At 46.4% G+C, this 22021-nt stretch overlaps 5 protein-coding genes across 12 annotated transcripts; 4 read left to right on the top strand and 1 right to left on the bottom strand.

Annotated features, from left to right (window-relative positions):
- Positions 1 to 587: 587 nt before the first annotated feature.
- LOC120687645 (BRCA1-associated RING domain protein 1-like) lies at positions 588 to 3101 on the bottom strand. Its single transcript, XM_039969675.1, has 5 exons — positions 2806 to 3101; positions 1547 to 1638; positions 1392 to 1470; positions 1206 to 1303; positions 588 to 1111 (listed from the first exon to the last, which is right to left on the bottom strand). Exons 1-5 carry the CDS (start codon positions 2972 to 2974, stop codon positions 923 to 925), a joined length of 627 nt encoding a protein of 208 aa, XP_039825609.1. The 5' UTR covers positions 2975 to 3101; the 3' UTR covers positions 588 to 922.
- Positions 3102 to 4187: 1086 nt separating this feature from the next.
- On the top strand, positions 4188 to 7267 carry LOC120692262 (ribonuclease P protein subunit p25-like). The gene is made up of 8 exons (XM_039975524.1): positions 4188 to 4501; positions 5110 to 5190; positions 5289 to 5377; positions 5452 to 5526; positions 5938 to 5999; positions 6085 to 6144; positions 6263 to 6463; positions 6831 to 7267. The coding sequence occupies exons 1-8, from the start codon at positions 4379 to 4381 to the stop codon at positions 6905 to 6907; spliced, it is 768 nt and encodes a 255-aa protein (XP_039831458.1). The 5' UTR covers positions 4188 to 4378; the 3' UTR covers positions 6908 to 7267.
- A 1506-nt stretch (positions 7268 to 8773) lies between these two features.
- LOC120691500 (COP9 signalosome complex subunit 8-like) lies at positions 8774 to 11888 on the top strand. Its single transcript, XM_039974574.1, has 5 exons — positions 8774 to 8942; positions 9028 to 9104; positions 9209 to 9390; positions 10214 to 10321; positions 11558 to 11888. The coding sequence occupies exons 1-5, from the start codon at positions 8859 to 8861 to the stop codon at positions 11695 to 11697; spliced, it is 591 nt and encodes a 196-aa protein (XP_039830508.1). The 5' UTR covers positions 8774 to 8858; the 3' UTR covers positions 11698 to 11888.
- A 2101-nt stretch (positions 11889 to 13989) lies between these two features.
- Positions 13990 to 16841, top strand: LOC120691108. Its single transcript, XM_039974078.1, has 4 exons — positions 13990 to 14442; positions 15349 to 15743; positions 15840 to 16033; positions 16233 to 16841. The coding sequence occupies exons 1-4, from the start codon at positions 14096 to 14098 to the stop codon at positions 16626 to 16628; spliced, it is 1332 nt and encodes a 443-aa protein (XP_039830012.1). The 5' UTR covers positions 13990 to 14095; the 3' UTR covers positions 16629 to 16841.
- Positions 16842 to 18624: 1783 nt separating this feature from the next.
- LOC120692511 (E3 ubiquitin-protein ligase RZFP34-like) lies at positions 18625 to 21061 on the top strand. 8 transcript variants are annotated; one of them, XM_039975842.1, is made up of 12 exons: positions 18630 to 18881; positions 18973 to 19060; positions 19141 to 19200; positions 19433 to 19465; positions 19547 to 19624; positions 19745 to 19788; positions 19876 to 19916; positions 20020 to 20102; positions 20222 to 20313; positions 20414 to 20483; positions 20567 to 20638; positions 20721 to 21017. In XM_039975842.1, the coding sequence occupies exons 1-12, from the start codon at positions 18847 to 18849 to the stop codon at positions 20853 to 20855; spliced, it is 831 nt and encodes a 276-aa protein (XP_039831776.1). In that variant the 5' UTR covers positions 18630 to 18846; the 3' UTR covers positions 20856 to 21017. The 8 variants fall into 8 exon arrangements, 7 of the variants coding, with proteins under 7 accessions (XP_039831778.1, XP_039831772.1, XP_039831775.1 ...); XM_039975843.1 differs by having other exon boundaries at positions 18637 to 18881; positions 20567 to 20608; XR_005682655.1 differs by having other exon boundaries at positions 18625 to 18881; positions 19547 to 19788; positions 20222 to 20341; positions 20721 to 20864.
- The last annotated feature ends 960 nt before the right edge of the window (positions 21062 to 22021 follow it).

Genomic DNA, 22021 nt, shown 5'->3' with positions numbered 1-22021 from the left:
CCCCCATAGGGCGACCGGGGTATATTTTTGAAATTTTCCAAAACCGACATATATTTTTGAAATTTTAATTTTTTTTAAATATAAAAAAGAAAAAACCGCTTAGCATTCAGCAATCTGGACCGTGGTTTCGTTCTGCTGAACGTGGACCGTGCCAGCAAGCAACAAGTTAGAAAAAAGTTCACAGCTAGCAAAAGAGCATGAACGGCTCTAATGTCAGAAAGCCCAACAATAATCTTTAACATCTCTACGTTGTTTCTTCACTTGTTTGGATCCAGTGTCACATCAAAGAGAATATTATCATTTATAAGTATTAAATAAAATATGTTTACAAAACCTTTTGCACAGATTGGTGCTAATTCGCAAAACGAATTTAATGAGTAATTAACCCATAATCACACAATTTAGCGCAAGAGTTCTGCAATTAATTTTGTAATTAGACTTTACTTAATACTCATAAATGGTAAGATTCTATTTGATGCGACAGGATCTAAAATTTAACCCCTAGATCAAAATTGTATATGATTAACCAGCAGATAACATTGTAAAAAAGCATGACACTATTGCCTTGTTTAGGCTAGATAATCCAAGGGCTGGATTCTAATCTTATATAATTTTAATCTAACAATATACAAGGACCAAGTTCGATTGCGAAGAGAGTATTCGGGCCATGATCCATTTACTACCAGCACTATAGCATCCCCAAGGAGCATCAGAAAAGGGGAAAATGGAAGGGTGCTCAAATTTATCTCATAATGCAACAATATGGAAAAGGAGCATCAGTCGTGTAGCTAATCCCTCCATACTATAACATTTTGACTACAATATTACTTCAGTTTCGTTGAAGCATGGATGGAAGAGAAGATAGCAATATATCTCGACTACTGCTCCATATCACCAGTTTCAACCAAGAATTACACCGTGCTTAATCATCACCCATGTGTGTGCTTGCCTCAATTTGCTTCGCAAGCAACAGGGTTCGAACTTCAGTGTCTTGGTCAGCCATATCAGCAGGCGTCTGCCCATAAGTGTTCTCTTTCTTGGGAGAAGCCCCGGCCTCGAGCAAAAGCTTGACAACATCCAAATGTTCTCCTCTAGCAGCATGATGGAGCGGCTGCATAAGGTAAATGCAGAATTTAAATTTCCATGCAGATGGTATATAGAAGATAATATCAGTTTGAAAATGATGGAAAGGTTTATGGGATTACTGTATCGCCTTCAGAATCCACGGTGTTGAGCATTCGCACTATGCAATCATCCCTGCTAGCAGCGAAGTTAAGCATATATTGGACCATCTCAGTGAAGCCTGTACAGAAAAATGTTAAGAAAACAAAATAGAACAGTGAATAAAAGCATAAAGCTCCTTGTGCAAAAAAAATAAAAAAAATACACACCTCCAGCACAAGCATCGTGAAGAGGAATTGCACCTTCTTCATCTTTACATTCCAAGCTAGCCCCACGTTCCAACAGTAGCTGACAGGTGGCCACTGTTAGTTACAGATAAAGCCCATAATCAAAGGGGAGAAATAAACAAGATAAAAATGTCAACCTGCACACAAGGAAGATGACCATATAAGCATGCCAGGTGAAGCAGAGTATCACCATCTTCAACAGGAACATCAATACTGCCATCATGGTTATCTGCGTAAATAAAAATAGTAGAACCTATGTGAGAGTTTTACAGATGACCAAATATGCACAGTTTTTTTCCCCTGTTGCCAGGAATGCACTTGAAAGTAAATAGTCGAAAACACTGGACGGCAAAGTTGAAAGGCAGCTGATACAATGAAGAAAAGTTGAATCACCCTTCAAGTTTAGGAATAAGACTATAATAAATACAGTTAACATGTACTGACAATCTGATGGTTAGCAACTTAGCATATGTATAGTATGGTAACTTAAATAGATAGATTTGAATATTAAATCAGTATAATACTACGTTAAGAGGGGCATATGGGAAAATACTGAATGATCAAACCAGGAATAATCATACATTTGTTCCTGAACAATGATTGCAAAGATTGAAGGAAACCAAAAAGGTCCATGGGGATGCCCACAGCATGTCAAACAAGCAAGTAACAAGCTACAAAATAAACCAACTGCAAGGTTCCTTCGAGTATAATAGTATTTTTCGCAGCAAAAAGCAAAGCTGCATCCCCACCCCCACCCCACCCCAATGTAGGATGTAAGTATGATTTTTAAAAAAGATATGATTATCTTCTCTTGCACTGCATTAAGCATGTAACCATCTAGTGCTTCTATATACACATCTCATTCAAGTGCCATGGAGCTGAGGTGGCATTTTGCTCAGAGATAACCCAATTCCCAAAGATGAAATCAAATAGAACACCAAACAAGTGAACAGAAACACAATTGCCTGAAGCAGATACCTCCCAAAGGCTCAAACCCATTCACCACAACAATGATACAGAAGGCTTCAACAAATTCAGGCAACACACAAGCTGATCCACACCGCCACATGGAAAAATTTCCATGCACAAGCCTCATGCAAGTCTCTACAGGGCTATACGCTCATGCAACACTATAGCTAGTTGTTCAAATAGGACCAAATTCGCAGCAATGCCACGCAAAGTAGCAACGTGGCAAGCGTAATTCAATGCAATTTCACGGAAGTAGTACGAATCGGGAAGTGCACTGCAACGATTAGAAATAGCTAATCTATGCGACCGGAAAAAGTGTCAACCTATGCAATATTGGTGCTCGTATCTAATCAAGTGATTCCACCTAACCCCAGAAGGGTTCCAGCAAACGAGGATCGCAAGCGAATGGGTCGGATCAAGCCAGTACCGAGGGCGGCACGGAGGGCATCGACATCGCCGGTCTGGGCGGCGTTGGCGAGGGCGCGGAGGTGGGGAGGCACGTCCTCGTCGTCGGAGGCGCCGGCGAAGACCTCAGCGTGCTCGGCGATGTCGTCCTCGTCGTCCCTGAGGCCGTTGCGGCCTCCGGGAACTGCCATCTGCGTCGAGGACTGCTTGGGATTGAAGGGTGCCGGCGAGCTTTCGAGATGGCGAGCGGAAGAGAAGAGAAACCCTCTTGGCGGCGGCTTTGGGAGCGTCACAGCGTCAGGGCGGCTACGGGCTACTAGCGGGCGGAAAAACCTAGCCTGTGTGTAACCACGGCCCCCGAGCACACGGTCACGGTGAATGCTGCACTGGAATTTGGAAAAAGCACCAAAAAAGGAAAAATGCAAGCATCACGGTGAATAGGTTGTGAAAGTCAATTTTTGATTTTTTCCCCCATGTGGCTCAGGTATCAAAAGGCTGTCTCAGAAAAAATACAATTTGATTAAAAAAGAAATTTGTAATAAGTGATAAATGTACCTTTTGCATTGAAAAAGAAAAGTTGTTTGGAGTTTGATTGCTTTTGTATCAAGGTAGATTGCAGACAACATGTCTAACCATTTTACACTTATTATTATTTTTTAATTTTGAGTGCTCTATGGCAAATAAGTTAGGTAGCTTTCCAGGGACTAACCGCGAATGCATGTTTTCCGACGGCTGTGAAAAAATAACGCCGTCTCCTTGAAGCTGCGTGGTTTCGCTTCATCATGGGCTTAATCGTCCGTACTACTACTGGTGGCGAAGCTGTAGTACACGGGCCCGTTGGAGAGGATAGTCTGTACAACAGATTAACAGGCCTCCACGCTACATTGAGCCCAGTTCGACTTGGATTCCAATCCGTTCAGTCTGAGATGGATCATCGCTGGATCTTCGCGTCGAGCACAAGAACGGGACGGGCTCGGTCGGAACACTTAACTCCACGGGGCCCACCTCGGGGTCGGTCAGCGCGACGAACGAACAGGAGCACACGACGGACTTCAAACAGGCTGAGGCTGGGACAGCTTTGCTCCACTCTACGCCACCCGGGCCCCGATCGGCTCTCTCCCCCGCGCCTCGGATCCGCACCCCCTTCATCGATCAGGCGCGCGCGCGGCAAATGCCTCTCGGCCGCGGCCGGCCCCCACTCAACGGACCGGACTGGACCAGACCACGAGCCCACCACCCTACGGCGCAGCTCACGCGGTCCGAGCGTGCCGGGCCCGGCCTCCCCTGCCGCGCCGGTGTCCCTGTCGGACCCGCTCGGACCGGCCGACCCCAGCAGGGAAACCCTATCCACCTCGCCTCGTCCCCTGTCTTTGCTTCTCCCCCCTCTTATATTATCGCCACCACCACGGCCCCACGGCGCCACCCCTCCCAAGCCAAACCACCACGAGTTCAACGCCCGCGCCCGCAACCGCAGCACCCAACGCACGCGGCCGTCGGCTTCGCAAGGGAGGTTTCGCGCTCGCGCTCGCGCTCGCGCTTGCTTGTCGAGGAGGAGGAGTGGAGGACTAGCGGAGTCGTCGTCGTCGTCGGAGGCGATGGATCGCTACCAGAGGGTGGAGAAGCAGCGGGAGGAGTCCCCCATCGGCGCCAACGAGATCCGAATCACGGCGCAGGGCCGGCCCCGCAACTACATCACCTACGCGCTCGCCCTGCTCCAGGTTCGACGGATTACCCTCTGCTTGCTGGTTAAGGATTTTCGGCTAGGTTTAGTGCGGGTTTGGTAAGCTTTTTGTGAGCGAGCCGCGCGGCGCGAATCAGAAGGGTGGCCCTCCTGCGGTTAGGGCTTCGAATTTGAATTCTTTACTGTTCGTACTAGGGCTCGATCGATTGCGATTATGCTAGAGGCCTACAGCCAGGGTTGGAGGGAAAACGACTAGTAGCAACTACCTGTAGGCGGTTGTTGGCAGGAGTGGTGCACTGCTTTGCCCTTGCATGGTGCATATGTGGAGTCTATGCATATTTTAGGTACCCACTGCTTAGTTGAGCTACTAAATTGGGATGAGATTTTTATCATGTATTCATTACTATGTATGCCGAGATTGCTACTGTTCATTAATGAATCTTTCGTGTAGGATTCTTGCTTTAGTACTGTTCCTTGTAATTGTGTAAGGTTCATGAAACATCTTGCCCCCTGGCTTATGCTAGTAGGTCGATTTAAGTTTTAGGGCGGCGCTGGGTATATCCTTGCATGTCGAAGCACCTACTACTGTTTGCTCTAAATCAAATTATTCACTGTTTTTGCTTTGTAATGCCTCATCCATTGCAGGACAACGCGGTGGATGACATTGTCATCAAGGCTATGGGAAAGGCGATCAACAAGACAGTTTTCATCGTGGAGCTTCTTAAGGTGGAATTACAAGTTCACAATACCACTTATTATTTTGTTAATGATAACCTTTTGTAGCTATGCCAATTATTGACTTTTGTGTGCTATCCCCTGAGCAGAGAAGGATTGCTGGTCTCCATCAGAATACATCTATTGAATCCATTGACATAACTGATACATGGGAGCCATTGGAAGAAGGCCTTGTCACGTAAGGGGCATATTTTCTTACATTTGTGCTTTCTGAAGAGATTTTTACCTGATCGCTTCATGTTTCCATGGCAGTCTGGAGACCACTCGCCATGTGTCCTTGATTACCATTAAATTGTCAAAGAAGGAGCTGGATACATCGTCTCCTGGGTATGTGCAGTCACAGCCTTTTCTTTTCCGTGTATGTTCAAAATTTCTTAGAAGACTGTTGTCCCATTTTTCTTAATAAGCGCATACAGATTTAAATATTGAATATAAATTTCTTATTGTAATATTGTAGATACATTATCATGACAATTTTGTTTGGTCACAGTTTATAATGTTTCTAAGATAGTACATGCAGTGTATGTGCCAATAACTAATATGATAGTGATGTGGACAGAAGTTCCTTCAAACATTAAAGTTAGCCTTTGGAGAAATCGTAGCACTGATTTGCTAGATTTGTAGTGTCTTGCCTGTTTTAAATTGGGTCACTAGCAGTTAGGATGGCCTTTCTCTGTTTCTAATTCTTCAATTCCTTCTTGAAACTCAATACGTGAACATGGTGTTGTATTCTTGCAGTTACCAGCCACCGATACCAGCTGATCAGGTCAGGCCAGCAGCTGAGTTCGATCAGGATGCAGGTGTGCTGTTGTTAGTTAGGAAACTTGTACTACATCTTCCCTACTTTTGTCTATGTAATGAACCTTTTGTATTTTAATTCTGCAGAGGCCATACCAAGTGGTCGTGGAAGAGGACGTGGTCGTAGGGGAAGGGGCCGTGGAAGAGGTATGTATCTGCTTGGTTACACTTGTTATTGTAATTTCAGTATGTTTCTACAAGTTATCCTTGGTCTTGCTTTTGATATCTGATTTCTGACTTTGCATTTGGAATAATTGTGGTGTAGGTTTCAGCAATGGAGCAGTAGACTACAATGACGAGTTTGGAGAACCAGAGGAGGCTCCACACGGAAATCGTGGCAGAGGGAGGGGTCGGGGAAGGCGTGGATCTTTTGGGCCTGGAAGGGGTTATGGTGGTGATGCTTATCCAATGGAAGAAGCTGGTCAATATAATGATGGATATAATGCACCACCTATGCAAGGATATGGTTAGTTCTGTTTAAATTTTTACATGGGAGTAGCATTCTAACCGTTCTAGTATTATTTTTATTTGACACTTCTCCCTGTCTCTCTTGATGGTTTAACATGGGATTGAGTATGATACTATCTTAGAAAGTAAATGCATCTGCTTTGGCTTAATTATAAATTCTATCTTGTAACATGATTTAATGGAACTGTTTGCATTACCTTTTATCCATCTATCAGGATAACTTTAGCAATATCTTTTTTGACATGAAACTATGGAATTTAATCTGTTTGCTCAGTACCTATACCAGCATCCTATTTCTTTTTACTGTACGAGGAATTATCTGAGAATTTTCCCTGGAACCAGTACTGAATCATTGTTAACTGCAGAAGGTGGCAGAGGCAGGGGCCGAGGGCGTGGTCGTGGGCGTGGAGGGCGAGGCCGGGGACCTCCTCCACAAGAGTAGATTGGGCCGAGGCATCAGCGCTGCAATTCCATGACTTTCAGCTTTTTATTGTCTCGTTTTAACATTTTATCTGGTTAGGTTTATGCTAAAAGTTGACATAGTGACTCCAGTGTGGGGATGAGGCTAGTTATGATTTTGTAGCTAGGTTATTCGTCCATTTGCCTTTTTTTTTTTGTCTCAGACATGGTGCTGTTCCAATTGTGCATTGTAGCATTCTTAAACGTGTTATCATGAAAGTTGAAAGCTACCTCAGAAGATTCTTTTACGTAGTTGCAAATCACAGAGTGAGAGCTTCATTGTTGAAACCTTGTATGCACTGTGAATTCATAATTGTGAAATGCACTTGAACTCTTTTAAGAAGCGAGCAGGTGTTTTCCATGTGTTTTGTTTACTTCGGTTTCTCTGGATTTTGTGGTTTCTGATTGCTGTAAGAAAATATAGATCCACCTCTTTAGACCCATGATTGTAAAAGCTGTTTGCTTTCTTTCACTTCCACATTTTGCAGCAAAATGCTATTTGCTCGGCTGGAATTATACGAATTATGAGCCAGTAAGTATAATTCTAGCCGAGCAGATCTGGGTTAAAAATGGCAGCCCGTGTCACTCTAGCTTTGGTTATGCTTGCTGGAATTGGAGTCCATCACGATATATGTATGGTGATGCAAAACAGCATAATTCATTGGTAGATGATATTCGAAGTTTATTCTATATATCGTGCTGTCTGGCTAAGATGGTTCTCAGTTTAATTGCTGTAGCTTGGCAACAAAGAACGTCTTCCTCTCTGTTTTATTTTTTTGTTTGTTTTCTCATAATTGTTATGCTGCTGACTTGGACCGCCTAGCTACATTAATGAACTTTTTTTTAATAACAATTGCCTTTAAAGTTGTGGTTGAGATCGATAACTCATAGCCGTTTAATGTTTTACCCCGTCAAATTTTAGCGATATACCTGAGCATTGGGATGCTATCAACCAACCAACTAGAGCTATAATGTTGTAGATCCTGTTGTCATTTACTAGGCCAACGGAAGGTGTATTGTTGTAGATCAATATCATGATGAGAAGAGTTATGTTGTTAGCTTACGAGCTAGATCAATATCATGAGAAGAGTTCTGCTGTTAACTTGTGAGGTAATGCAAATTCATCTTTATGAACTCAGTCGAAGACTGAATGTTCAAAAGTACTGATATTGAATTATCAATACGCGTTGTTTGGAGGAGAGGGAATGTTATTAGTATTTAAAATGTTGACGGTATCAGTTCAATATTTTGAATAAATCATGAAATATTTGATAAAAAATTATATAGATTGGAATGCGAAATGAATAGAATGTGCTCAATGTCAATAATAGATAATAATTATTTTTTAGATTAATGGATAATAATATTAAAATATAATAATTAATTGATCAGTCCACACATTATTTTAGATATCTGTTTATACTTACTTCTTACATAAACAGGGGAGGGGAGGCAGTGCGATCGTCGGTGGCCTATGGAGCTGGGGCCTAGATCATAGGTAATTAGTATATATAATTTCTATTTAGTATAATAAATTTTTGAAAACCCATCATAATAGTTATTTTTATTACATATAATTTTTTACATATAAGCTTTTGAAAACTTATCACATATACATAATTAGTACATATAGGATTTTAAAGCATTATATGTTATTTGAGATAATTATTGTTTTAATTTTTTTATACTGTTGTCATATTTTATGAGCTATATATATTGAAAAGTAATTTTATTATTTATACTATATATTGTAATTTAATATTAAAAATTAGTTTAACGAATTTTTTTCTTCTTGCTTGCTCAAATACTCTTAACATAAAATTTATAGGGCCGGCCCTGCTCATAAATCTTCGGTAAGGTTTAGGGACGCCCAAAAAACCCTCCGGCCATTCTTCCCCAACCGGTGTCGGCGATATCCACCTCCTGCGCCGCCGATGGATCTCTCCGCCGTCCAGGCCGCCCTCTCCGACAAGTCCTACTCCACTCTAGCCCCCCTCTGCGACGAACTCCTCCTCCAGGTACCCTCCTGGCCTCCTCGTCTCTCTTCCACCCCCGTGTTAGGGTAAGCGCCCCACCTCACAGGAATCCCCATGCATCTCGCAGGCCGCGTCCAGGGGAACCACCACCGACGAATGGCCCCACGCCGTCCATCTCCTCGCCCATCTGTACCTCAACGACTTGTATGCGACTCGCTGCCCTTTGACCTCGTGTTTTCCCATCTTTTTCTGGATTTGGGCTAGGGTTTTGTTAATGAGGATGCGGTGGTATGGTTGGCCGTGAGCAGGAACAGCGCGAGGTTCTTCTGGAAGTCGCTGCCACAGGAGGTGAAGGACGCGTCTCCGGAGCTCGCCGCCGTCTGGAGGATCGGCCAGTGCCTCTGGAATCGCGACTACGCTGGTGTCTACACGGCCGCACAGGGATTTGAGTGGGGCCCTGACCTTGCTGACTTCACCACTGCCTTCCTAGGTATAGTCCTTGTTTTATTCAAAGAAGAATTCGAGTGACCCAATGCTTTATTTGTATGACACTTACAGTTTTATTGTGCTTGTTATGCAAACTAGTGCAGACTGAATCGTGATGTACACTTGCTTCTATAGAGATGCGGTAGTTTAGTCTTTAGTGGCATAGGTGGGGACAGAATGTTGAACATATTGCCATGTATTAGTTGTGGGAAAATGCATCTATAAAATTGGGTTGCTCCAAGAATCAGATATGCTTATTTAAATTGATGACCGAGTAGTTCTCAGGGGAGCTCCATGGCTCTATGATACTCTGATCACTGATTATATTCTTTTAAATTTCATTGTTTCCCTAGGTGTCAATTGGCCATAGCACCTTGTGTTTCAGTAGGGATTTTTATGCCAGCAAATTTGATATTTATATACTTGTGCTATATGGTGAAAGCATAATGCGAGAAGCGCTGGTGCAGAATGCACTTTTGACGGATAGTATGTAGCGAACCAATGGCTCATTGCTACTATTACTTGAGAGGAGCTTAGGATTTTTATGTCTACATCTGGCTGTTAAAAAAATTGTAGCTATCAAATGGCAAGAGTGCTGAAATCTTGAGACTAAGGCAGAATTTACTAAATACAAAATGAAATGCTGATCAAATTAATGATATTCTGACATATCTGTAAAGGAAATATGATTTTCAGGCTGTTAACATGGAGATGGAGGATGGTTTCTGTTTGCTTGCTTGCTTGTTTGGAAATTGATCAATGCTTGTTTTTATAATGTGAGTGTAACTATTGAGGTGAATATCTGATCTTTGTTTGTTATGATGTAGAAAGCTACAGACAGAGGATATTCCAGCTTTTGACTTCTGCATATTCAACAATCAGCGTTGCTGATGTTGCTCACTTCATGGGAATGAGTGAGGAGGATTCTACAAACTGTATGTTTCGCATTCCACCCAGTTAGATTTTCCCTTTCAATTTCAATATGAAAGTTCTACTTTATTCGATGACCATTTCTTTGTTGGTTTAAGATGTAGCGAAGTTATATTAATGTTGCAATTTGGAATATACTGAATTCTTTTCCACTACGACTCATGTCTCTTTCTTAGATTTAATTGGTTGAATTGAAGAAGAGAGCACCATTCATGTTTTTTTTTCTTTAGTTACAAATATTTACTGAAGGGATGGCATTATTTTAGACCCAATAAATCTTGAGAAGTCATATCCTTCTAGCATCACAAACTTATTTAATTTGATAGATAACATGATTTATTTTCCTCTACCTATTTGTCTGCTCTATAACTTATTTAATCTTGAGAATACATAAACATAAGTCTTGAGTCTGCATGTTTTCAGATATGAAGAGCTTTTGATTGACATTGAGGCTTATTTGCACTAAAATTCATCTGCTTTTCCATAAATATAATATGCTCTTGTGGGTAGTCTTGTTTGCCCTGATCTTCTACGCGTCACTTATCTCTACAGTAGTAGATCTAAACTTCTATTGGAAGCTACTTCTATATTAAACTTGCTATCTCTACAGTAGTAGCTCTAAACTTCTCACTGCAAGCTACTTCTATATTAAACTTGCTATGCTTAGTAGTTTGTCTTTTATTTATCTCAGGCTAGCTTATATTATCCACGTTCCTAGTTTGGTTACATACATTTGCCTAGTATGAACTTTCGTTGACATTATTAATAGTGGCCTGTATGATTCGTTAGCGATACGTTATACCAGTATCTACTTGCGTACCCCTGTTAGCATTAGCCCTCATCCACAAAAAAAAAACTACTGTTGCTGTTTTGTGCTTGTCCGCCAAGTGATAAACACTCGAGAGAGGCAGTTATTTCCAACAACCCGGATATGTATAATTACTTACTCTTGATCAGTGTCTTTCATTGAGAACAGTCGTGGAACTGTTGGAGGTAAGCAGCAGTTTTATTGTCGCCATTTCTCTGGATTTTTTTTTGTAGTGCATCCATTTCCCCCTACATTTTTTTGACTGTTATATGATAACTCAAGTTTGACAGGTATCTGTTGGCACCATTACTTTATTATTATCCCAGACATGCCTTTTTAGTTGGTAGTTATGCAAGTTTTACTTACACTATTGCAGCTGATCTTTACCTGCTCCAGAATTAGATTATAACAACTTCCATCAACCCCATTGCAGATGCTGTGCAAAAGGGTTGGAGTTTGGATGTGGGGACCAAGATGCTTACTGTCAAGAAACCAAAGGCTCAGACCAACCAGAAGCTTGACGCAAGCAAACTGCAGCGTTTGACAGAGTGTGTTTTCCACTTGGAGCACTGATGCCCACTGGCAATGGCATTGCATCCCGGGTGCTTTTCTACACCAAACCTTAAGGATCATGTTTACTATGTGATAGCTAGATGCCTGGACGACTAGGTCGGTTTTGGCTGGAAGGGGCAGAACTCTCACTACTGAATTTTTGGCATACGTATGTGTTTTCTGATGGAAAAAGTCCATTTTTGGCCATCCAACTCTTGCCTCGGTTTGATTTTGGCCATCGAACTCCAAAATCGGATATTTTTGACCATCCAACCCTTGAAACCGTTCATTTTCGACCATCGAGCGGTTTTGCTACCCGGTTTCGCTGACGTGCCACGTTGCGGTGGGGTCCACTTGTCAGCCACATCTCTCCTCTCCCCTTCCTCTCTCTTTCTTTCTTCTCCTCTCTCTCCACGGCCGGCCCCCGAGCCGCCGCCGCTGTGCTCCACACCTCCGGCCGCCCGCGCCTCCCCTGCCGCTCTCCACCCATTGCGCCTCTCCCCGGGTCTGCACCTCCTTTGGCCTTCCCGACGCGGATCCGCTCGGATCGGGCGCGGACGCCGGCGGATCGGGCTCCCCTGCTCCCGCGCGCCCCCATCCCCTGCTCGCGGACAGGCGGAGAAGGGCGCTCCGGCGGCGGTGGCGGCTCCTCCGCGGCCGTCCTCCCTCCCTCTCCGCCCTCCCAACCGCCGCCTCGAGCTTCCCCCCTTCCAAGCTCCCGCAGCTGCTGCACCAGTCCGTCGATCTCCCGCCGCGCGCTGCCACCGTCTCCCACCGCCCCCGCCACCCTCGCGGTGATCTCCGCGGCGCGCGCCCTCACGCCGGCGCCGGCCTCCCTGACGACCTCGGCCAGGGCGCGCGCGAGGTCGTCCGCGTCGGGGACCGTGCATCCTCCACGGCGAGCCGCGCGTTGAAGAACTGGTCGGCGGCCATGGGCCACGACAGCATGGGCACCCCGGCCGCGCAGGCCTCCAGCACCGAGTTCCACCCGCAGTGGATCACGAAGCACCCCACCGCGCGGTGCCGCAGCGCCGCCACCTGCGGCTCCCACCTGCGAAGCACCAGCCCCGTCCCCGCCGCGCCCGCCCGGGCCTCGAGCGGCTGCGCGTCCAGGCTGTGGCAGGTGTTGCAGACGAACCCCGCGCTGTCCAGGTTCCAGAGGAAGTTGTCCTTGATCGCCTCGGCGTGCTCGTCGCCGCCGCCCTCCGCGTAGCTCCGGTACATCCGCGAGAGCTGCCGCGACGGGAAGGCCGGCGCGCCGGGGACGCCCGGGAGCGAGACGGCGTACCCGCGCCCCGCGTCCCCTTCGGGGGGCCTCGGCATGCGGCGGAACAGCGAGTGCGTGGCGGCAGTGGCGAGCACGCCGGACGGCACGAGCACAAGCCGTGGCACGCCCGCATCCGCCTCGAGCGGCTGCGTCCACCCGCAGAAGAAGTCCGAGACCACCGCCACGACGGGGCCGGCGGCCTCCCCGTCGCCGGAGCCGGAGCGGCCGCAGGAGCCACTCGCCGAGCGGGCGCAGCGCGGCGGCGTGCGCGTGGAAGAGAGAGGAGAGGATAGGAGAGGAGAGATGTGGCTGACAAGTGGACCCCACCACCACGTGGCGTCCACGTCAGCGAAACCGGGTAACAAAACCGCCCGATGGTCGAAAATGAACGTTTCAAGAGTTGGATGATCAAAGATACCCGGTTTTGGAGTTTGATGGCTAAAATCGAACCGAGGTAAGAGTTGGATGGCCAAAAATAAACTTTTTGATTTTCTGATAGTACCCTCGCCGAACCGACCTTGTTGCGTGTTCGTATGGTGGTGGTGGCCCAGCGCCTAGGTGCATTCCTCTTTTGATACGACTGGAGTTGGAAATTGATAGCATTACACGGAAGAAAAATTAGCTACTTCAATGTCAACGCTTTCTTTCCCATTCTTTTCATCTCATCATTTGTTTAACCCCATTTCAGTGTGAAACAAGAAGTTATCAAGCAGTTGTTATGTCCAAAGATTTTATTTTTTATATGTAAGACCGTGCGCACAAACGTCTGCTAGTATTCAGATAACACAAGTAAAGGGTTGTTCTGTTAAGCTCCCGAGCAATGGCAACCACTAACGGGTCAGACCAACCTGGACTTATATCTGTGATCAGATTAAACATATGCAAGGCAGTAATAATATGGAAGTATTTTTATAACAAATCAAGCCATACTATTTTAAAAAACTAAATTTAAATATATTCAAGAGATATTTGCGAATTTTTAAAAGAGTCGGATATTTGGAATTACAGTGAGTATGAAGCCTAGACTAGACACCTTCTACTCTCTAGGGCCCGACTGCCGGAGGCCCGACTCTCACATTGGAGCCGAACACGGCCAGTGACACGAGTCCATGACCAAGTGACCCATCGCAGACCCTCGCAGGGGATCCGGCCATGGCGAAGGCGAGGGTGCTGAGGCCGAAGCCGCCGCGGCCGCGGCCGCGGTCGTCCAGCCGCGGGCTCCTCGGCTTTGGCGGGCTGGGAATCGCCGCGGCAGCATACGTCGGCGTGGACTACCTGCGGTATCTCTCGCCGGCGTGGCACGACCGGCTGCAGCCGGCGCTCTGGGCAGCGCTGGCGCTCGCCGCCGCCGCGCGCGCCCCGTTCTACCGCCACTGGTCCGCCGAGCTCCGCGCCGCGCTGCCCTTCTTGGGATCCATTGCTTTCATGCTCGCCGCCTTCCTCTGCGAGGCCATCTCCGTCCGCTTCGTCTCCGCCGTCATGGGGCTCCAGTGGCACAGGTCGGTGCTTCTTGTCTTCTTGGGGAACCGGGGCTCAGCCGCAGTGGCATGGGTCGAGGCTTGCTGGATCTCAGAAAGCTTTTGAGTTGCAAATTTCTTGTTTAGCAGCTTAGGCGGGTCTTGCTAAAACGTACGGGTTTGTAGCATCGGATTTGTCCGTGGAAGAATGATGTGATCTTGAGCTTTAAGTTGTATTAATGATGAGTATGGGAAATTGTTGAAGCTGCAAGGCTGAGATTTAGGCTGCTCATGCATAGGACTAGCGAGATGGATATAGTTCTGCTGCAGCAAAAAGTAGCGTTCATGGATATATCTGCAATTGGTTAAATGGAGCTTTGTTGATTGATTAAGTTCTGCAATATTGTTAAGTGCTTCATCATAGTTAACGTCGTGATGCTTTCAAGAGATCCGCTTTTAATTTAATAGACTATGACCTCACCCATGCTCAGTAGCTGTGTCTTTGATGTTCTGATTCTGTTGTTACTGGCATTCAAGTAAAGCATCAATGATCTTTACAATAAATGAGCATCTAGAAGTTTAGTTGTCAAGCAAGGAATAAGCATCACTTGAGCTTGAGGCTTGCAGATTCTTTTAGGCATATTATTAACATAAACAGTCAATCCAACCCTAGCACGCTGTCAGTAATAGATGCATGCAAGAACTTTATGTCAATTCTGATTTGACATGATTCTTAGATAAGTCATTATTTGGTCATGGTTTACATCAAATTATAATTGCATTTGCTTGATAAGGAGATATCACCAGTGCTGCCTTTCCAATTTCAACCTTCTCTAAGTACTATAGTTGTCTGCAGAGTCGCCTCATAATCCTCATACATGCATAGATGAATTCCGCAAAATCTGCATGATTGCTTGTAAACTGAAGTCTGTTAATTGTGTTCAACAGATCTGCTGCACCACTTCCTGACACTGGTCAATGGCTGCTTCTATCACTGAACGAAAAGCTCCCCCAAAGCATTGTCAATCTACTCAGGGCTCATGTTATTACTCTTCACCATTATTTGATGTTGTTTATCATGCTGGGGTTCTCAGTTCTTTTTGACTGCATCAAAGCTCCTGGACTTGGTATAGCCACAAGATATATGTTCACAATGGCAATTGGTCGTTTACTCCGGACCATAACATTCATTGCTACTATTCTTCCATCTGCAAGACCTTGGTGTGCCGAAGCTCGTTATCGAATACCTCCTCATCCTCATCCTTGGTCCCAGAAATATTATGTTCCATATGCTTCTGATTCAAATGCTATTCGTAGAGTCATAACACACGATATGGCCTATGGTTAGTTCATTTCTCCTATTACCTAAATGTTAGTATATCAGCTTTTGTGCAGTGGTGGAGACTAAACTAATCTTATATTCTTATATATTTTTACAGCTGCCGTTCAAGCTTACCCAGATGAATATAGGCCTGACTGGGGACGCATGAGCTTCCTGGTAGACATTTTGAGACCAACTCCTGGAGAAGGCCCTTCATGGTACCATCTGTTGAAGAAAGCTAGTGGTGGTTGCAATGACCTTATGTACAGTGGACACATGCTTGTTGCCGTTCTTACTGCAATGGCTTGGACGGTGTGCTACAGTTTACTTTCTTGCCTTATCATAGCATATGTTTTATATGTTCTGTTGTGTCAGAAACAAACTACCTTTCAAGGGTCACCAATTCATTCTAGCGTGTCTGTTACATTTCCTCGCATTATCTGGATACTTCTAAATTCTAAGCCATAGCCATGCCATCTTAACTCCATTTCCATCTGTTTCACGCTCACAGGAAGCATATGGGGGCTGGATCTCCGTCGCGATATGGCTTCTAGTCCTGCACAGCGCACAGAGGGAGATACGAGAGCGGCACCATTACAGTGTGGACTGTGTCGTGGCCATCTATGTCGGCATCTTCTTGTGGAGGATGACAGGCTTCATCTGGTCCGCCCGAGACACCAGCCGAGCCAGGCGGCTGGCCAAGCTTGACAAGGTCCAAAGCAGGTTGATCCACGCCGCCAAGGACTCGAACATCGATGAGATCAGGGGGCTGCTGAAGGAGGTCGAGCTGGCCGGACAGGAGAAGCAGGGCTTCTCCCAGAGGGCTATCCTGGCCTTCGCAGCAGGGACGATCATCTTCACCTTGTCCTGTGTTCTCATCGCCTTCACAATGACCAGCGACGGCTGATTTTTACTTTGTTGTACTGTTGTTTTTCTGTAGGTTGATATTGCACGTTGATTTTACTGGGGAAATCATGTCCAAAAAGAAACGTAGCTTGATTTTACCAGTGCCTTAATTCATATATGTTTTGCAGCTGCACGAAATTAATGCTGGCTATTCTCGTTACACTTTGGTGCCCTGAGTGCCTGTGATCCCCAGCCAAAGTGAATTTTATTTCCACTGATGTTCAGGGCTTCATTGCCTGCAAGAGCATTGTAGAACACCTTACATTTTATAATGAGGCAGTTCAAGAATTTCAATTTAGTGGATCATTGCAGCTACAAAGTCTGAGGTGACATAAAACTTGTGACTGGTTGACCAGAAAAAAAAAATCAACCAAGAGGTAAATATATTTGGCAAAATGGACCCTTAGAGTAATATTAACATGAGCTTGGTGCAATTTAAGTTCATGCCACTATCATAAACCACTCCTGTATTCCATTCTGTTTGTGGAAATCATGCATTTGACACCGGTGGAACAGCCCAATTGTGTAATATTGCCAGGTTTCAAGAAATTTCAAATTGGAGTCCTTGGCGAGCAACGCAAGTGTTGATTGTGGCTAGATCAGTACTGCATTATTCTACTACGATCTATACTTCCCCTCTGCCTATTCGTCACATGATATGGCGCCGTCAGGCTGATGGTTACCCACAAGCCACCCTGCAACCCGCGCTAATTGTTTAGGGCGAAGCGGCACCAACTGGAATTTGAAGGCCTCACGAGTCTTCTTCTGAACCGGTCCGTCAAACAATGTGCGTTGGATATGGTACGATCCATCAAGTTTCAAGTAGCGTCATCTCAATTAACACCATCGAGGAGAAGGGAAACGTGAGGAGGGCAACGCATTCCTTTCACGCTGTCAGGATCCGTGGCCTAGAACCGGATTAACAAGTCGCATTAGCCTCTCTCCGTCCATGAGTTGGTCGGTCAGATAGCATGTCAGGCTCTCGTTCAGTCTCGGGCACTCATCACGTTGGATTTAATTTGGTGGTTGGTTCGCCGGTCAAAGTTAAAAGCTTTGCCAGGGCGCTCGTGTGGGCTTTGTTTGGCCATTCTACAAAACAGCGCGCACGTTTTTCGGGGAAAAAAAATCTCGCGTGCATGAAGTACGAAACGAAGTTTATTTGTAAAATTTTTTTTAGAGATGAGTGTAACTTTTCGCGACGAATCTAATGACAGTAATTAATCGATGATTGGCTACAGTGATGCTACAGTAATCGTTCTCTAATCATGAGGTCACCGGTCTTATTAGGTTCTTCAGCGTCACTAGCGCGGAGGTTCTGGAGTTGATTTTGTAAACTGGCTTTGTTTGACACCGTAATTAGCAGTCAAAATATCACTGTTTATTAGCACGTTAATATTTTAGCGCGAACCAAACGAGGCCACTAGTATGCTGGATCTCCCCTGACCGAGAGAGAAGCGTACGTGCAAGCGCTTCCGTAGGGACGTCGCTTCCGCTGGCTGAAAGCAAAGAGTTGCTTCTCCGGTCCGTCATGGCAAGATCGTGGACAAGAAGCCAACAGATTAACTACAGAATAACGCTACGCTACCACTGCTGTTTCGAGGATGCTTGCAGGTTTAATTCTGACCAAGGAAACTGATCTGAAGAAGGTAGCGTGCACTCGGCTGTGTCAATGGTGCTGCTGATGGAGAGGTACTAGTTGGTCTTGCATGACCGTTGGTCCAATTGACTGATCATCACAGAACACTACTGCCTTCTTCCAGTTTACTCTTGCAGGCCGCAGCCGGCAGCCGCGCACGGCGCACCAACCACCCAACCAACCGTACGTCGTCCCCGGGCTCGGCGACGGCGAGCCCAGATCGAGACCCAAGCCAACGCAACTCGCAAGGACGGGCAGCGCGCGGGTTCCCGTCTCCCTCGTGTCGTACCCGCGCGGCCACTTTCCCTTGTTTATATTTTACTCCGTCACATAAAGGCGAAGCGCCACCGAATGCGACGCCACCGCTGTTTCTTTGAGAGGCGCCGAGCGCCCGAGCCAAAACATTGCACGCGGGCGCCGGCCTGGGCCTTGCCTTGCCTGTATATAATACCCGCGGCCCCGCGCCGCCCACCGTGCCCCTGCGGAGCAGCAGGCAGTACGTCGGCGTCCCCTCACGGCGGGTCGGCGGCACCGCTCGTGCTCGGCTCCGGCAAGCGTTCGCTTCCTTCCCGGAGGTGCAGCGATGGCCGCGGACGCCGCCGGCCCAGAGCGATACGGGTAACCACTACCATTTTTCCTCGCGGCTTGAGTTCTCTCTGCTCCGTGCGATCATTTTCTTGTTGGAGTCACGCGTCCCCCGGGCGACCAGGTGCGTGCACTACAGGAGGAAATGCAAGATACGGGCGCCGTGCTGCGGCGAGGTATTTGATTGCAGGCACTGCCACAACGAAGCCAAGGTCAGGACTTCTGTATTTGCTGAATTCTGCATGTTTCGACCTGGTTCATGCGGTATTCAAGCCTGATACCCTCTTTGCAGGATTCATTGGAGGTCAGTATCCACGGCCGCCACGTGGTTCCACGTCACGAGATCAAGCTGGTCAGTGACAGGTGTTTTTTGCTGTTCTACAGGACACTGCAGAAGAACTTACAGTATTCACATTCATAAAACAAAAAAACTAATATGTCATGTCATAGAATATTGGAATAGACCAATCTGCTATACATACAGAAGTTTCCTTCGTTTCCACCTTAAATCGTGTGAATCATTATGAACCTCCTCTGGCGTATAGTGATACTACTCCTCTTCTACTTTTGGGAGGGCATCACAGGTTATCTGCTCTCTCTGCAACAAAGAACAGGATGTAAGTTACAGGGATACTGTTTTTCAGGTGCTGTTGTTGTTAGCTGGGCATCACATGAAAATCATTTTTCTTTGTTGACAGGTACAGCAAGACTGTTCAAATTGTGGAGCATGTCTTGGTAAATACTTCTGCGCAAAATGCAACTTGTTTGATGATGACGTAAGCTCAGAATTTGAATTCTCTCAAGTTGATGAAACCAGAAACTGTTTTCAATACAGCAGTTCAGAAGTATTTCTTTCTTGTTTTCTCCTATTTGTGTTGTGTTCCCTGGTATTTCAGGTATCAAAGAACCAGTTTCATTGTGATGGATGTGGCATATGTAGGCAAGTACTGCATACCTGCCAGAACCTTTCTGAAATATTCGGCTTTTGTTTTCTCCTGTCAGTCCTAAGGTATCATTGTTTTTACAGGACTGGTGGTATAGAGAATTTCTATCATTGTGATAAATGTGGTATGATTGTTTTTTTTTGCGATCAACTATGTAGTATTTTGCTAATTCCTAGTTCAATGTCTCTGTTAAACTTTGTACTATTTGTGGGGCTGTTCTGTGGCAGGATGCTGCTATACCTATCTTCTGAAGGATTCTCATCTGTGCGTCGACAGAGCAATGCATCAAAACTGCCCTGTATGCTTTGAGGTGAATATTTGCCATTCAAAATTGTCACAAAAAATAGGTTTTTCCAAAGTGACCATCTTTACTACTCTAGAAACTGCGTTGATAAATCATTCCCTAATCAACGTCCGTTTCTGTCACAGTATCTATTCGAGTCGACGAAAGCTGTCAGCGTGCTTCATTGTGGACACACGATTCATCTGCAATGCCTGTACGAGATGAGAGCTCACCAGCAGTAAGCCTCCAATGTCCACTCCTGACAGGTACTTAGCCGATGCATTTCCAGACCGTGGCCACTCCCAGCTAATACGATGCCAACCTGCTGATTTCTTCAGGTTCTCGTGCCCAGTTTGCCTGAGGTCTTCTTGTGACATGTCTGCCATGTGGCAGAAGCTTGATCAAGAGGTACAGCTTCCTCCTCTCCCCATCAAGGTCTTTGTCCTGTACTAGTGTAATATAGCACCATCCAAGAGTGACCCTTCGTTCAGGTTGCAGCCTCCTCGATGCCTGCAATCTGTCAGAAGAAGATGGTAAGGTCACTTCCTTCTTCAGAATTCAGAGTAGGCTCTCTGTCTCCTTGGGGGTTCTTCTGTCAAATTAACCAGCTGTGATGATGTCTCGTTTCACCCTTTTCCTTGTCAGATATGGATCCTCTGCAACGATTGTGGAATGACATCGAACGTGCAGTTCCACATCTTGGCGCACAAGTGCCCTGGATGCAGCTCCTACAACACCCGGCAGACGAGGGGCGATAAAGCTGAATGCTCCAGAGTCTGAAGCCGGTAGCAAATAAACCGTGCTGCGCAGAGGCTCGTGTGATCGATAAGCTGTAGGCCTGTAGAAATTGGGGCAAAAAATGCAGACAGTGTTCATTGGCTCTCCTCGCAGCTAGTGTGTTCTTTTGTGACGGAGGGGTAATAACGATGCTGTGATTGCTCATCGTCGAGGAAGAAAGATGCCCCTACCAGGATTGCAGCTGCTCAGACCTGCTCGGCCGTTTGTCCACGTCCGCGTGACCGTGACTTTGCGCGGCGCGGGGCCGTGATCGAGTGAGACAACGCGGCACTCCACTCCCACAAGCCACAGGCGCCGTCGCGCGCGTCGCGCCCCCCGCCGTTTCGCTACGCGCGGCACGAGCGCAGGCAGAACGCTGACGTCCTTTTTTAGAAGGAAAATGTATTGATTTTAGCGTATTACATCGGTTCTTTCACGTACAGAATTCCAAAGAAAAAGAAAATTACAAAGAAATCTAAAACTCTTGTTTATCTTCCTCGAAGCCTTTAGAGATCCGTTCGTCACTGCCGCCGAAGCCGCTTCCCAATCATCGTCGGGCACCAGAGCCAATCTCCACAAGATGGAGACAGCAGAGGAGGACTTACTTCTAGGCGAATCAGTCGAGTACACTGTCTCCCAGGCGCATCGGCCAACTCCCGTACCCACGACGTATCCTTCGATTCCACCACCGGTAACCCGAGCACAGCTCAGATTTTCACCAAAGATCATCTTCTTCGAGATTAACAGAGTCAACAACATCATCACCTGAAGAAGACGACGATGCGCCGGCCCTCGACTCCTAAACAGGTCTTCCCAGCCTCTCCGTTGACGTCGGAGTAGATAGCCATCGGAGAATGGAAGAGGCTGGGAGAAATTATTCCGCTGCGCCGCCGTCACCTCCGCATCGCCGACGTCGCCAGGAAAAGAAGGCGCAGAGGAGTCACACCTCTCCCGGTAAAATCTAACTCCATCGCCACAAAAACAGACGATTTGTTGAAAAGACAGATGCCGGCTCCTCGTCACCACCGGCAGCGAGGCCCCGACGCCGGAGGTGAGGGAACGGGGGCCGCAAACGCTGGCGGCGGCGGCGGCGCCGCTCGGCTCCTTTCTTTCGCGACCCTGGGAGACGGGACACGCAACCCCTCACGCTGGCGTCCTTGGGAGTCGAT

Source organism: Panicum virgatum, chromosome 9N (assembly GCF_016808335.1).
Source record: "Panicum virgatum strain AP13 chromosome 9N, P.virgatum_v5, whole genome shotgun sequence".
NCBI classification, from domain to species: domain Eukaryota; kingdom Viridiplantae; phylum Streptophyta; class Magnoliopsida; order Poales; family Poaceae; genus Panicum; species Panicum virgatum.
The sequence above is the reverse complement of the archived record's forward strand: the minus strand, read 5'-3'. Positions and strand labels throughout refer to the sequence as shown.